The sequence below is a fragment of the Cetorhinus maximus genome, chromosome 8 (assembly GCF_964194155.1).
Source record: "Cetorhinus maximus chromosome 8, sCetMax3.hap1.1, whole genome shotgun sequence".
In the NCBI taxonomy this organism is placed as follows: domain Eukaryota; kingdom Metazoa; phylum Chordata; class Chondrichthyes; order Lamniformes; family Cetorhinidae; genus Cetorhinus; species Cetorhinus maximus.
The window spans coordinates 41910712-41927924 of record NC_135886.1 but is presented as its reverse complement, the minus strand read 5'-3'; the positions used below and the strand labels follow the sequence as shown (position 1 = coordinate 41927924).

The following is a 17213-nucleotide window of genomic DNA, read 5'->3' as shown; positions in this document are numbered from 1 at the left end:
AAATGGCCTAGCAAGCCACTCAGTTCAAGGGCAATTAGGGATTGGCAACAAATGCTGGCCTTGCCAGTGATGCCCACATCCCACGAAAGAATAAATAAAATAATCTGTATGTCAAAGATATTTAGGTCTAACCCTATGTTGCCTTCCTTGACTTCATGACGACCGCTCTTGTCTGGCTGCTTCTTGTTCCTTGAGACCAAAGCCATCCTATTTAGCTGCTGCCAGAAACTCTGTACTCTGAATGCCCTAACTCCAACCTATCTAAAAAGCCATTGTCTGCAGCCTATCCTGTATTAAATCTTGCGTGGCTATTTTAGCTCAATCATTCTTGTCCACACTAACTTCAGTGTTCCCTTTCCCTTCCCTGCATGGACCCGATATGCTGAAAGCCTCCTCCTTGACATATTATTCTCCCTCCTTCAGAAGCTTCCTCAAAACTAACTTCTTCAACCCTTCCTTCAGTCACCTCACCCACCCCCAACTCTTTTCAAATTAATCTTGGTGATCACATTCACAAAAATGAGTTCTGAGTAGGTTGAGCTCCTACAACATTCTGCCACTGCACTGTAGACATTGTAATGACTGCAAATCAAATTATTTTCTTAGTGCTCCTCTTTTTAATGTTCAGTGAACTAATGCATTTCTGTAAATAACAGTGATCCAATACATTGAAACAATTCAGTTTTGCTCAATTGTGCAAGTGAATGGAACACAGCTTAAGAAGGTGTGAAAGGTTCGCACTAGCACCCTCTACCATTATTGATGCTGGCCAATGTCAGATCAGAGATAAGGAACACGTGGGTTAAAATATTCCTAGGCAGAGCTTTACCCTAACTTGTTTGTAAATATTAAATTGTAAATTTTTCAGGATTTTTGAAGGCCAGTATACATTTTCTGACTGAGCAACATTCTCCTATTTGTTTATAAATGCTGGAGGAGACTTCAGTATATATTGTCCACCATTAGCTATTTATTTGTTTACGGTTTTTGGGCTTCAGGTTTGGTTCCTCCACTTCCTATCATCCAGTGTTCAGTTGCATCAATAATTCGATGAGTGATGACATTTGCTGGTGTGGTATTGAGCCAAACAGAGCAGGAAGGTTCAGCCCCTGGTCTTTATTGTATTCAGCCAGGGCAGTCGTGGTGTTCTTGAATTAAGTCAATGTTCCTGGTCTAGGACAGGAGTGGGGATCTGGAAAACCCATCCAGGTTCTTAGTCCAGATCACTTTCCTGTGAATCTGGTCAGAAACTGCAGCTGTTGTGTTGGTTGAAGGACGGTTCAGATCCAGGTGCAGTACCCTGCACAGCTGCCTGTGGAGCTCAAGAGTCACACCGTCAGAAAGGGGAGAAAAATGTTGCCATCCATTTTCTGCAACAATAAATGGTGTTTGTTCTATGGATAAGATGATCCTGTGATAAGATAATGTTTCTTCTATGTGTTTTTGAATATAGTGTGTGTCAAACTTTAAATGTGCCCATAGATCAGAGAAACAAACCTGTTGCACTTTTCCGATTACCTGAAATTTCCCAGGAACAATCAAAAAACGCTTGCATTATTTTCTCTGAGCAAACCGCTATCAAATTTTTTCATCGGCCTATTGTTTTCTCCCTCATTCACCCCAACCGTGCACCCCCTACTCATACAATTTATACTAAAAGCATCTTGGGCAGGATTTTTACCTCGTCGGATGGGGGCGGTGGGCAGGTGGGCTCGGGAGCGGCTGCGAAACTGCCCGCCGCCCGCGATCGGGCCCCGACCGCGATTTCCTGCTGGCTGGCAGGAAATGAAACGTGAATTAAATGCTGAAACACTCAGCGCTGTCTGGGTAGGGGTGGGTGGGAGAGGAGGGCGAGCGCAGGCGCAGGGGAGCATGCAGTGAAAGCTCCCTGAAGCCAGAGAGCTGCCTCAGGGAGCTGAAGATTTCTAACATTCAAAATAAAGATTTTAAAATGAAGGTAAACATGTCCCCTCATGTGACTCTGTCTCATGTGACTGTCTCATGTGACTCTGTCTCATGTGACTGTCTCATGTGACTCTGTCTCATGTGACTGTCTCATGAGCAGGGACATGTTAAAAATGAGATTTTAAAACTTCTTTTTATTTTTAATTAACATCGGAAACCTCATCCTACCCATGGATGAGGTTCCTTCAAAAACCTTTTCGCCGCCCGTCAACCATAAGGTTGGACGGGCAGGAAAAAATTCAGTTTAATTAATTCATTAGTGGGCTTAACAGCCCTCTTCATTGTCGGCTGCCGCGCTACCAACTCCCGCACGCGGCCGCCAACCGAAATATTGCACGAATGCACGCTGACGCCGGGAAGCTCGCCCGACGGCGTTGCGCACTATTTCACACTCGTGCGTGTCAGGCACGCGCCCGCACGCCAGCCCCTTAAATAAACAACTTAGCTCTTCTCAATGCAAGCAACAAAACATACCACTTTTTCACACAACACCTTTTCCGATGTGAATTAGAACTTTCACCCTTACCCTGCACTCCCTTGGGCCAAAGACTTGTCTTCTCCCCTTACAAATTTTAACATTTACCTGCATTTTCATTCTTTTCATGACTCCACACACGAACTGTTTGATTCCCACCCCTCCCCCGACCTCACTGTCCTCTCCCTCTGATTGCTGCAGGTATATCCACGTCACTCAGTGAGATATGCCACTCCTATTAATCTTTTTTTTTGCAACTACATTGGATGATCTGGGTCTTCAACTCTCCATCATGTTTATTAATGAAGCATTAGAGAATTTTATATCCAAGAAGATGACCCATAATTTAGAAGGAACAGTAAGTTGTGCATATGGGAACAGGAAGTTGCAAAGGTCCTTAGACAGACTGAGTGGACAATAGAGTTCAGTATGGGTTTGTGTGAGATTACTCACTTTGAACTCAATAAAGACAAATTGAAGTATTTTCTAAATGGTGAAAAACGAGGAGCTATAAAGAGATTTGGCTATACACAAATCATTAACGGCTAGTAGGCAGGTACAAAAAAAAACAATCAAAAAGGCTAATGCAATGTTGGCCTTTCCCTCAAGGGGGCTGAAATACAAAGGGAAGGAAATTATACTTCAGTTGTATAGAGCCTTGGTCAGACCCCATCTCGAGTACTATGTTTAGTTTTGACCATCAGGGATATAATGGCCTTGGTGGATTTACTTGAAACCCACTAGGTAGATTTACTGAGGTTTAGAGAGTTAAATTATGAAGGGGGATGGGGAATTTGGGAGAAGAAATTGAGAAAAAGGGAAAGAAAAATAAATATAAAACATATTTTGTGGAAACTTATATACAGTTAAAAAAAATCTTTTCTTCCTTTTTAAACCCCTATTATTTGTTGCAGTTACACATTACTGCACAGTAGCCGGAGTTGGGTTTACAAACTGAATAGAATGGACTCAGCTTAGAAAAAGGTAACTCCCAAGATATGATTGAACACTACTCGAGCGTGATGCAGATGGTTATCCATCTCTCTGCGGTCTTTGATGCTTCTTCACGCAGATAACTCGACCCTGTTTGAGCGTGTACAAGATCTTTCTCACTACATCGGTGCAAAAGGTCAGCTACAAATTTCTCCCAGCACTGGAAAAGGATTTGTTTCCATCCCAGAGCAAATATTGAAGCTATTTTACCATTGGTTCCACAAGTGCCATTTTGATTTACCAGTGCCCGCTTTGATGCCAAAGCACAAGTTGTTCCGGCTGCAATGTAGTCCCAGATCCAACACTCATTCCTACACAAATAATACACTCCAAGTTGTCTGTGTCCAACAGGGTCATGCTTGTTGTTGACTTAGGGGAACTGCTTCTCTTTGGCTCTGGAAAAGCAGACATTTTTCACTTGTTAGGGAAAAAGAAACACTTGCATTGAGATTGTGCCTTTCATGATCTCAGCATGTTGCAAACCTGTTTGCAGCTCATGAATTAATTTTGAAGTGCAGTCACTGTTGCTTTGTAGCTGGATGTGGTAAGTGATTTGTGCTTAGTAAGGTCTCACAGACAGCTCTGAGATGAATGGTAAGATAACCTGTTTTGACGGTGTTGGTTGAGGGATAAATGTTACACAGAACACCAGGAGAACTCTCCTAGTCTTTGGATTGTCCCATGGGATCTTTACATGCACCAGAGAGGGAAGAAAAGGCCATAATTTAATTTCTCTCTCATTTGAAGACAGTACCTCTGACAATCCTTGATAATGCTCTGAGATGTTAGCCTAGAAATTGAGCTTCAGCCCTGGAGTGAGTCATAAGCCCCTAACTTCCAGTGAGGGTGGCCACTACCCTAGGCCAAGAATACCAGACACCAGACCAGCAGCAATGCGGCACAGGGGAAAAACATCATCGTCTTTGCACCGCGGACAGGGATGGTGACATCATGGGCCTCCCAATCACAAGCCTGTGTGTAGCCTGCAACTAGATAGTAGTGAGGTAATGAGTATACAACACAACGGGGAATGAGTGAGCTCAGGGCCCTGCCGGTGCTTCAGTGCAGCAGAATGTTCAGTGTCAGGCAGAGGGATAATCTCACAATGACAGTTTGCAGTGTTAGTGACCCCAAAATAAAAACACTGGACGTTAAGGCGGTGGACAGTGAACAGACGGGCTAAAAAAACAGCTGATCTGGCATAAAACTGAATGGCCACCCTACTTTCAATCCTAGGACAGAGGTGCCTCCACTGAGCCAAGCTCACACTTAACTTCTTGCATAAATGTCAAGGTTGCCAACATCAACTTTGAGTATTGCAGTTTGCCCACCCAGTCAAGGTTATACTCAAAGTTGCAGAGTTGAAAGCATGGCCTGCCTACTCACTACGTCAGCAGCTCACACTCATTCTGCATTTTAATGTTGACATTTTGTCGTAGAACCACAGAATGGCTGCAGCACAGAAGGAGACCATTCATCCTTTCCTGTCCATGTCAGCTCTCTGCAAGAGCAACACAGCTGTTCCTACTAACTCACTTTTTCCCTGTAGCCCTGCAAATGTTTCCCTTCAGACAATGATCCAATTCCCTTTTGAAAGCCACGATTGAATCTGCCTCCACCACACTCTCAGGCAGTGCATTCCAGACCCTAACCACTCGCTGCGTAAAAAGGTTTTTTCTCACATTGCCTTTGGCTCTTTTGACAATCACCTTACGTCAATGTCCTCTTATTCTTGACTCTTGGCCAATGGGAACAGCTTTTTCCTATCTACTCTGTCTAGACCCCTCATGGTTTTGAACTCTATCAAACCTCATCTCAGTATTCTCTTTTCTAAGGAGAACAATTCCAGTATTTCCCATGTGTCCACATAACTGAAGTCCCTCATCCCTTGAACTATCCTCGCAAATTGTTTCTGCACCACCCCTAATGCCTACACATACTTCCTATAGTGTGGTGCCCAGAATTGGAGGCAATGCTCCAGTGGAGGCCAAATCAGAGTGTTATAAAAGATTTTGTACTTGATGCCTCTATTTATAAAGCCCAGGATCCCCTATGCCACTTTCTCAATCTGCCCTGCCACCTTCAGTGACTTATGCATATATACCCCAAGGTCCCTTTGCTCTGGCACCCCTTTTAGAATTGTATCCTTTATTTTATATTGCACCTCTTCATTCTTAGCAAAATGCATCACTTCACTCCTCTCTGCATTAAATTTCATCTGCCACCTGCCTGACCACTCTTGAAGTCTATCATGACTCTCTTCAAGGTTCACAATACTTCAAGTGCTGTGTTGCCTGTAAATTTTGAAATTGTGCACTGCCCACCCAAGCCTGGGTCATTAATATAGATCTAGGAAAGCAGCAGTCCAAAATATCGACCCCTGGGGAACCTTCAGTCTGAAAAACAACTATTCTCTGTTTCCTGTCACTCAGTAACCTTTGTATCCCTGCTGCCACCTTCTCTTTTATTTCATGGGTTTTAACTTTACTGACAAGCCTGTTATATCACACTTTATCAAAGATCTTTTGGAAGTCCATATAAATCATGTCAGCTACATTACCCTAATAAACTCTCTCCATTACCTCATCAAAAAATTAATTTAAGTTAGTGAAACATGATTTGTCTTTAACAAACCCATGCTGGCTTTCCTTAACTAATCCATATTTATCCAAGTGACTGTTAGTTTTATAATTTCTAAAAGCTTTCCCAGCACCATGTTTAAACTGATTGGTCTTTAGTTGCTGGGCTTATTTTTACACCTTTTTTCAACAAAAATGTAACATTTGCAATTCTCTAGTCCCCTGGCACCACCCCTGTGACCAAGGTGGATTGGGAGATTATGGCCAATGCCGCCTTAATTTCTTCCCTTATTACCCTCAGTATTCTCGGATGTATCTCATCCAGTTCTGTTGATTTCTTAACTTTTTAAGTTCAGCCAGTCTTTCTAATACCCTCCACTTCAGCAATTCGTTACCCATTTAGTGTCTCAACTACCTCCTCTTTTGCTTTGGCTTTAACAGCTCCTCTTCTTTGGGAAAGACAGATATAAAGTATTTGTTTAGTACCTTAGCCATGCCCTCTGCCTCCATGCATAAATCCCCTTTTTGGTCCCCAGCCATCTCCACTCTCCCTTTTGTTTTTTATATGCCTAAAAAAGACTTTTAGATTCGCCTTTATCTTAGCTGCCAGTGTCTTCTCATACTCTCTTTGCTTCTTTTGTTATTTTTTTCACTTCCCCTCTGATTTTTCTATATTCAGCCTGGCTCTCAGTTGTAAATGTGGAGGTCTTGTGGCGCATTGGTGGTGTCCCTACCTCTGAGCCAGAAGTCTGGGTTTAAGTCTCACTCCAGGACTTGATGGCCCTGGAAGGCGTGTTCATAACGTGGCCTAACAGGTTGATTGTCAACCTGTAAATCCTTCCAAAATGTGTATGACAGGTGGTAAGGGTGGGAGAGTCTCCAGGTTGGCCATGCTTGATGTGGAGTGGTACGCCTCAAGTTAAAGCCTCTGGCAACAGACTGGTGACCTATTCCAGGAAAGATTAACCATGGAAATAGACATAAGCATGTGCTTTGTCTGGCCCATGTGTCACTAGACCTGGGAAAGCTTCTAGGTCTTACTTGTATTATTAAGCTGACCTCTATCAAATGCACCTACTCATACCTCCATCCTTGTGATGTTAATCTATGATGAGCTGTATTGTGCTGCCTGACCGTGTACAATATGTTTATTGTCTAGGTGGAATTGGAAGCATTTAAAGAAAGATGCCATGTATGAGTCAATAGTAATTTGGCCAGTTTGAATATGGTTTGGGGTACAGATTAAACAAACAGGAAGGTGCAAGGAAAATGGTCATCAATTATAAAAAATCTATAAACTATCACTGTTGAAATATGATTAAAATACAGCATTGCAGGTGGACAGTTTCTAGATGCAGTTTTTAATAGTTGTAAATCTGTCTTCTGTATATGTCCAAAGGGAAATAGCTGCCATATTAAAAGCTGTGTGAAACTCGGATTATCCAGTCCCCTCGTGCAGCTCATTATCCATCATCCAGTGAAATACAAACTGCCAATAAGTCCAGTCTTTAGGGTGTTTCAAAGCAAGTAGCTCAGTCATTAACAAATACATGAATCACCCAGTGACTGCCCGTTTCATACGACTCACTGCTGTGCAGAAGTGAATATTCCTTCTTAAAATCCACTGGATTATTAACTGTTCCACATCTCTCTTCATTACCACCTGAATATTACACTTATTAATGGGGAGCTGTCCTGCAGAAGAATTTTTAAAAAGGTTCAGGTCTATGAAATCTTTCAAAGCAGGATGTAGCCAGATGTGTTTGGCTCTGTCACAAGTAAAAAGTCAGATCTTTCCATACGTTTGAATAAGATGAATGTTGATTACTGCCCTGTAACAGGGGTCATTGATTACTGTCCAGTAATAGGGGCTATTGGTTACTTCTCTGTAACAGGGGCCATTGATTACTGTCCTGTAATAGGGCTATTGATTACTGCCCTTTTAAAGGGCTGTTGGTTACTGTCCTGTAACAGGGCCCATTGAGTACTGCCCTGTAAAAAGGCTATTGGTTACTGCCTTATAATAGGGGCTGTTGGTTACTGCCCTGTAATAGGAGCCATTGATTACTGCCCTGTAACAGGGGCTATTGGTTACTGCCCTGTAATGGGGGCTATTGGTTACTGCCCTGTAATAGGGGCCATTGATTACTGCCCAGTAACAGGGGCTATTGGTTACTGTCCTGTAATAGGGGCCATTGATTACTGCCCTGTAATGGGGGCCATTGATTACTGCCCTGTAATGGAGGGTATTTGTCAGTAGAATTCCCAAGCCTGGTTGTGAAGAAGACATTGAGACTAGGATGCTTTGCTAGAGACTATTTATTGCTTGTTACAGAGCTTAGTTCTCCACTCTGACCCCAGGCACCCAGTGCTGGCTGACTCTTCTTTATATACACGTGAGCATAATTAACTATTCAATACCCAACACCTGTTCAGCTTATTCCCTTCAACTGCTGGGTATTTAACATCCATCAACAGAACCTATTAGATACAAACACATTGGTCACTGTCTCTCCTTCCCTTCACTGACCCTGACGGTATTTTCTTAATGTCCATTGGCTTCCTCAGAATGACTACCAGTGCTTCGCAAATCTCCTCACTGGTCCCTTCCAACACTCCAGGATAAGGACCATTTAACCCCAGGGAGTTATTTTTTTATTTTTATTTTTATTCCTTTCCAACTTGTCTAATAATTCAATCTCATTTGTATCAAAATCTGATGCCTTCGCACTCTTTCTTTGAGGGAGGACATGTTGTTACAGTCTTCCCTTGTGAATACTTGGAGAAAGTAATCATTCAGAACATTTTCTATCTTGTTCTTATTCTCATGTTGATGTCTGTTTGCATCAATCTGTCTCCATATTACAATCAAGGTTAACACGGAGGTCCATGATCACTAACGTCCTCTTAGAGCATGGCGCCTGAAGAGAGAGGAAGATTACAAAAAAGGTTAAAGAAGCACTGGGGAAAGTGCAAAAATTATACTCTATAAGGATGATACCAGAACTGAGAATTCAGCTATTAGGAAAGATTGAACTGGCTGGGTCCCTCTCTCAAGGAAAGAGAGGGATAAGAGGTGACATAAATGAGGTCTTTACCTTATTGAACCTCATCAAAATTTTAGAGAAAGGGAAGATGTTTACACTTGCAGGGGAGTCCAATGGTGGGGGCTGTAAATATAAGAGAGTCACGAATAAATCTAATAAGGAATTCAGGAAAACTTCTTTACCCAGGGAATAATTAGCATGTAGAGCTTGTTAACATGTGGTAAAGTTGAGGCGATGCCTGTAAGGGGAGACTAACTAAGTGCATGAGGGAGGAAACAATAAAAGGATATGTCAATGAGGTATAATGCAATAAGGTGGGAGGGGGCTTGTGTGGAGCGTAGTCAATGGCATAGACTGGTTGTAAATTCTATGTAATCTTTTAATATTTGCATCTCTTTTCTGACAGGGGCCTCTTACTGTTGTAGCACATAATTTATGATGATCAGGTCAAGGTGAGCACTGCCACTTGTGCTTTACCCTCCTCACTGAGTTAACAGGCAATTAATATTTACCAACATGGAATCTGACCAGTTGGATTTTCCCAGTTTATAATTGGCTAATTGAAGTCTCTCATTAGCATAACATTCCTGTTCTCACGCACCCTTCTGATCTCTTCATATAGACTGTGCCCTGCGTTGGCCTGATGGTCTGTACCAGTATTTCTTCAAAGATGTACAGCTGTGTGGCCATGCAGCAACCAGAAGCTCCTACACAAGCTGCGTTAAATTACAGCACAAGCCAGCTGCGCACTTAAATAAATCATCCGCACACTCCAAGTAGATGGAACATTGATCATACCCCTAATTTTCAACTGGATTTCTGCACATTAATGCTTTCTAACTAGAGCGGCCCTTTTTGTGGCTTATACCTTCCGTGGCATATACAGGGAACCTTCCTGCCATATTGAAGATGTTGCTCATCCTTCAAGGCGGAGTTGACCATGTTCATCACCCGGCGTGTTTAGGAGGGTTCCGACAGGCGAGTTGCGGCCGGAGAGTTCTGATGCAAATAGGACAGGGTACCGCAGTCGATTGAGTTTTGGACAAGTTGCTGGCTTGGGATTTCATCTCCTCGTGTTTTCTCTCTGCCTCTGACATGCACTTCCTTCCGAAGGAGGCTGTAACGTTTTTATTTGGTTCTGCCAGGTGTAGCGATCCTTGGCAAGCTTCTCCCCAGACTCGAAGTCAACACCAAAGAAAAATTATATGACCAACGTTACCTCTAATTATTTTTCGTAACTTATCTCAGTGAACAGCCCCCACCCCAGCCCCCCTGCTTTAATATTTGCTTTTGCGCAGCCATGAGCTGTAATTTAAAGCGGCTGGTGCAGGAACTTTGAGCTCATGTAGCAACTTGAGGAAACCTTTCCGTTATATCCTTACATAAATGGCTCTTTGCTCAATCAATTTTTGTAACTCCATCCAAGGATATGAGTAGCTGGATCTGGAGGTTTAAAAGCTATAACCTGTGCCTTAGATCTACTGGATTACAGACCTGTCAATTCTCTAACTGCAATCAAACACACAAAACCAACGTTGTGTGTTTTTGACTCAGAACTAACATTGTGTTACAATATTCAAGCTAGAAAACTTTGCAATATTGTGAAATTGTCACCAGAAGGAAAAAGTGTGTTCTAACAAATGATTGAGGAAGGAATAACTTGGGGGAATTTTACTGTATTTTTTTTTATTGAGGAACCCAAGGAATTAGGCCAAAGCCCATTACACAAGAGACCATCAAAGCTCCAAAGAATGGGAGAGAACATTGAATATACTTGCAAGTAGAGGATAAACAACCCACGAGTGGGGGTTTAAAACCAAATTGATTTGAAAAGTCCTAGGAAGAATGATTTGGGCTAATAAATGGCACAGTCTGCCCTGATTACAGTAGAGTGAAAATCAGAGGAAGATGTAATGAATGTTGTATTTAAAAACTAAAGGTGAAATTTCTGAGGAATTGTGCCCACAGTTGTATCAATAACATGAAGTAAAATAAGCAAGATTAGGAGAAGAAAAGGAGAGGCTAGACATGAGAGGAGAGTTGCTTTTCAAACAGCAAGTTTTTCTTGTATCCTCTTCCAAGGAGTGAGATCATTATCAGGGCAAGAACAGGCACCATGTCTCTTTGGTGATATCCATATTTTGAATGTGTGACTGTTCACTGGATTGCCATGAAGTTGGTACTAACACTGTGAAATTGTCTGCTTTTCATTTCTCTCTTTTTATATACCTCTCTTTATGTCTTTCTCTCTCTCTTGTTGCCTCTCTCACGCTCTAACTCTACGTTCCTCTATCTTGCTCTCTTTCTCACGCTTACTCTCTCTCATTCACGCTCTCTCTCTCTTTCCCTTTCGTATATAAAAACCTCTGCCTCTCTCTCCTATGCCTTGCTCACTGTCTCTGTGCCTCTCTCATTCCCTCTATGTCTCTCTCGCCAACTCGCTCTATGTCCCTCTTTCTCTATGCCCCCTCACTCCCTTGCTCTCTATCTCTCTCTGTCTCTCTCGCTGTTTGCCCCTTTCTCCCATGCAGATATTGATGAATGTCGTCTGCACAATGGTGGCTGTGACCATGTCTGCAGGAACACCATTGGAAGCTTTGAGTGCAGCTGCAAGAAGGGCTACAAGCTACTTACTAATGAAAGAACTTGTCAAGGTGAGTCAACATGCCCAGTTTTTTTTTTGAAGTTTTTAGTGCAACCACTGGAATCTCACCTTTATTCACTATTTTTAGTTTAGTTCCTCAAGCTGAGCACCTTGTGTCACCCAGTTCGGATGATTATTCTTGTTGGATGTGATATCCATGTCATGAAACAAGTCTGTCCAGGGATATTTGCAATGCCCATGATCTCTGCTTCCATTTATGAAAGTTACTAAGTTGTGAAACAATTTTTAGTCTGGATGTCAGTTCTACAATACAAAAATTACATTTCTCAAGCGATGAAAATTCATTTGGTCCAAAGTCCAGAGTTTCTCTGAAGGTCTGGATCGGCGCAATCCAAGAGATCAAAGTCACTTGGATCTGCAGAAACTAAGTTAACTGTGGAATGCTGAAACACTTTCCTGTCACTGGAGAGAGATCAAATGTTTCCATGGATCACTAGGGTCCTCTGATGGTTGAACATGGTACTGCAGCCGTGCGACCCTGAGCTGCAAATACAAAGAGGATGAGTATATTTAGAGTTTGAGATCCTGAACTGGAAAAGCCACAAAATCATTTTGAACACCGATATCACATCTTTCTATAGAAACAACAGAACCTACAGTCATTACTATAGCCCTTAGTCAATCTCCTATTTCCACTGAATTCCTTTACTATCTGTTATTTTATTCATTCAAGGTATGTGGGCTTCGCTGGCTGGACCAGCATTTATTGCCCATCCCTAATTGCCCTTGAGAAGGTGGTGGTGAGCTGCCTTCTTGAATCGCTGCAGTCCATGTGGTGTAGGTACATCCATAATGCTGTCAGCAAGGGAGTTCCAGGATTGTGACCCAGTGACAGCGAAGGAACAGCGATATATTTCCAAGTCAGGATGGTGAGTTACTTGGAGGGGAACCTCCAGGTGCTGGTGCTCACATCTACCTGCTGCCTATGTCCTTCTAGATGGTAGTGGTCATGGGTTTGGAAGGTGCTGTCTAAGGAGCCTTGGTGAATTCCTGCAGTGCATCTTGTTGATGGTACACACTGCTGCTACTGTGCGTCGGTGGTGGAGGGAGTGAATGTTTGTGGATGTGGCGCCAATCAAGTGGGATGCGTTGTCCTGGATGGTGTCCAGCTTCTTGAGTATTGTGGGAGCTGCACTCATTCAGGCAAGCAGGGAGTATTCTATCCCATTCCTGACTTGTGCCTTGTAGATGATGGACAGGCTTTGGGGAGTCAGGAGGCGAGTTACTCGTCACACAATTCCTAGCCTCTGACCTGCTCCTGTAGCCACAGTATTTATATGGCTGGTCTAGTTCAGTTTCTGGTCATTAGTAACCCCCAAGATGTTGATAGTGGGGGATTCAGTGATGGTAATGCCATTGAACATCAAGGAGCTGGTTTCAGTAAGCTATTTTCTGATTTTTTCCCTTCACCTTTTTACAAAGAATCACACTGCAGTATGCAGAAGCCGTGGCAAGAATAACAGACTGGCCTCAGCCCTTCCCTAACCCCCCATCCACCCAGTCCGAAGGAGGAATAAGAACCTGCTGAGGTGATTGATCCTCAGAGCCGTCCTCCTCCCTATCGGTTGAGAATTGTCTATTGTTACAACCACAGCTGATGTTATTCGCTGAATAAGCCAAATCCCAGAGGGAAACATGTCTTACTGATCAAAACCTTCCTTTTGTATTTTGAAAATGACGGGAAAACTTCTGATCCCAGAAGCATAGAATCCAAGTAACACTTTTAGGATATTAAAATTAGAATGTTTATTAACAAGAAGAGAAAAAATCTTAAGCACACAAGATTAAAGTTACACAGTTAAAAGTCTTACAAAACATCCCCCCAAAAAATCCACTTGGTCAGAACACACAAGTAAACTACTTGGCAACAGCTCCCTTATAGATTTTTAACCATAAAATCCAGTAATATTACCCAAGGCAAAGATGCTGTCGCTTTAGTAAAAGGTATACCACATGACTTCTCACCCTCTTCCACTCTGTTGTGGAAATCCAAGAAAGTTCAGAAAACAAACTTTTTTCAGAGTCAAAGATTTCTCTGGTCTCACTGCATGGCGCTTTCAGATTTCATACTTTTTCTCAGCACAGAGCTGGTCTCAGGACATCTCTTCCACACAGCCACCCTAACTCAACTAAACATCTTTCCTTAAATATCTTTATCCCTTTCATCTTAGATTCCATTGTTCTCAATCACCTTTTTTAACTCAACTTTTCCAAAAAAAAAAAATTTTCATGTTTTCCTACTCCCTCCACTTTTGGGTCATGTAAAATTTAATAACCTTCCCTTGTTTACTTATGAAACATTCGTAAGTTGTAAAAGTCCCTTGTCACTTCTAAACTCTCCTTTGAAATTTAACAGCTGAAAAGGCAAGCCCCTTACTGATCTCATAATGCAAGTTTTAAAACCCAACCTATTTACTTGTAAATCCACTTCACCAGAGCCTTTCATTACAAATGCATGCATCTAGTACCTTTACATTTCATCTATTTACTAACATTCGCCCAGTTTAATTAATCATGGACACACACACACACACACACACACACACTTCTTTACAAAATATCACATTATTCCCAAAATATTAAATTGATAACATCCATCTTCGCACTACTTTCTGCTCAACAATTTCCATCAATCATAAAATGCATTCAAGAATGACTCGAAATGTCAACTCTTTTCTTCTCCGCCGATGCTGCCAGACCTGCTGAGTTTTTCCAGGTAATTCTGTTTTTGTTCAAGAATTAATTGTTTGCTAAATTGCGGATCTGAGATTGCCAAATTGGGTGCTCCGTTATTCTGTGGACTCCCACACATTGGAAGCTGGATGGACATGGACCCAGCTCATCTAATAGGATCCTTCCAGCCTGTAGAGGGGAAGAGCTGTTCACACCATCAGCATGGGCTGAAGCTGGAGCAGGGTCCCAAAGCTGAAAGCCCAGTGTGTTAACCTACTCAGTCACCTCACCTTCTGATAAATGAAGAACTTAAAAATACAGTAACGAGTGAAAAGCAAAGAAGCTGCAAATGCTGGAAATCTGAAACGAAAAAGAAAATGTTAGAAGCTCATGGTAGGCCTGACAATGTCTGCCCTCGGAAAAAGGCAGGCATTTCAGGTGTGTGTCCTCCAAACAGAATGATTTATTTCTTTAAAAATCAGGATGTAATAAATCATCATGATTAAATATATAACGAACATGGATGTTTTAATTTGACTTTAAAATTCAAATGTACTTAATTCTGGAGAGACACAGGGCTGGATTTAACACTCCCAGGCAGGTGGGTTTGAAAGCAGGTGGCGGAGGGGCACATCCAGCAGGTGGCTCCACCTGCCCCTGCTCCTACCGCAATTTTAGCAGCAGTGGGGTTGGTGCCAGGCAGCCCTCCCACCAGTAGGCCAAATGAGGTCCACTTAAGGGCCTCATCCTACCACCACTGGAATTTAGCTGGCGGCAGAAGAGGCCCAAGCCAAGTCAGCCTGGCAGGCTTCCCTGCTCGGGCTGGATGATAGGCAAAAGGAGTGTCCCTCCTTAACTGGCCCACTGGGTCCATCAGAGGGCCCCCTCATGATATAACCATGTGCAACCCCCCCTCCCCTGCCATGTTCCCATCCCCCATTTTAAATCCCAGCCCCCACACTGACCCCGCCCCCCTCCCCCATCCCAATTGCTGAATGCTCCCCCAAGCCCCGGGTGCAGTACCGGCAGTGGCCATGGTGGCACTGCTGGTACTTGAGAACTGCTGCCCCTGATTGGCTGGCAGCTGTGTGTGGCGGGTCTCCCTGTGCCTGAGGGGCGGCCACACTGCCCTCCAGTCTATTAACGGCCAATTGGGTGGGCTCCCCTGTTAAATCTTTAGTTGGGAGGTGCAGGGGCCATGGCCCCTTGCATAATTCAGCCCACAGTCCGAGATCTATCTGTGAATGGATGACTCTAAGTTATTAGTGATATGCGGATTTGAACAGTGAGAGAGGTCCCTTCTGCAGCGTTTCACGAGCACTCTCAAAATACTTGCAGCATCTATTTACAGAATATGAGGATTCCCAGCATAACCTTATGTCACAGAGGCAAGGCCTAGGTAAGCTGACGATGCCGCTCTTTCCCTGAGCCTCCATATCCACACTTGCTCTCAGATCATGTGAAGTGATATTAGTTGAGAAGCCACATGGCCCTGTAGTTCTAAGCAAGTCAGCAGTGAACTTTGTTACACGTGGGTTGTGAGTGCTCTGGTCACAAACAACGTCTGCAAATAAATTACATTGATTGATGTTACAAAGTACCCCCCCCCCCCCCCCCCCACCACCCGCAACTTTAAAGAGTATCGTAGAGTAAAATTAATAAATCTACTGTTCAACCAGGCCACTTTTTAAAAAAAACTTCCAATCTCTGCTTTCCTGCATTTTACAAGTTCTGATCCCTTCCTAGGTTAGTGGATATTTGCTTAATGATATAAGCAGCAATACAGCTCTTGGTACAATGGAGTTGATACAGAGATTGTTTGCACTGGAAAAGCTTTCAAGCATCGGGGATGTAGGTTGGAGTTAGAATGACAAATTAGGTGGAACATTTTCGCACATGGGCAATAGCTTGGGGGAGACAATATAAATGAAGTGCATTTTGTACAAAAAAAAATGTAACAGAAGGCAAATCGTAAGGATTGAGTTTAATGAAAAAGAGACATACGTATCTTCACCACTTGAAGTTGTATAGACCCTTAACATAAGAAAATTTTCCAATATATTTCATGGGGGAGAGAGGATTTAAAGGGAGATGGACTTGGGGGTAGAGGATTTATGAAAGGGTTAGACTGAAGGGTTGAGATTCAAGAGAGAGATGCACTGAAGGGTGGATGATTTAGGTGAGAGATGAAGTAATGCAAAGCGGATTTAGGATAGGGATGGACCAAGGGACAAAGGATTTAGAAGACAGACAGACCAATCAGTAAAGGAATCAGTAGCAAGATGGACAGAAGATTTTGGGTAGCTTACCGAGCCATAGAAAGAGGTTTTTGGAGAAGGCACAAAGCAAAACAAAAAGGTCTCAGGTGGGAGTGCAGGGTTAAGTTCTGACAGCTCATATCTGACTCTGGAAATTTTATTGCTGACTAAACTTGTGACATTCCTTGGCACAGAAACAAATCTGGTTTTGTTCCAGGGGGTCAGCTACTTGGCCTGCAGAGAGTATTTTTACAGTAACAGGTAATCTTATCGCCATGCAGTCACATCATGGTGCTAATCAAACATGTGCTGCTGTAATCTCTACAGGTTTACAGTCACGTATACATATTTCAGTAACCCTCTGGCTAAAGGCTTTTGGGGTGAAGCCAATGTCAGTGAAGGGTGGCCAGCGATTATCAGTGAGTCACGCCCATGATGCGTTTAATGATTTAGAACTATGTTTTTGTTAGTCACAGAAATAAGAAATCAGGAGCATGACAGATAACTGTTAGGGGTGAGTGCAGCCTGGATTTGGTGCTGCCTCTTTAAATGTTTTGT

At 42.9% G+C, this 17213-nt stretch overlaps 1 protein-coding gene across 1 annotated transcript in view; it reads left to right on the top strand.

Annotated features, from left to right (window-relative positions):
* LOC144683582 (signal peptide, CUB and EGF-like domain-containing protein 3) overlaps positions 1 to 17213 on the top strand; it is a 421925-nt gene that overhangs the window by 297886 nt on the left and 106826 nt on the right. The window contains exon 8 of the mRNA XM_078546743.1: positions 11591 to 11713. Coding sequence (XP_078402869.1) covers positions 11591 to 11713 — 123 coding nt within the window. The remainder of the gene's footprint in view (positions 1 to 11590; positions 11714 to 17213) is intronic.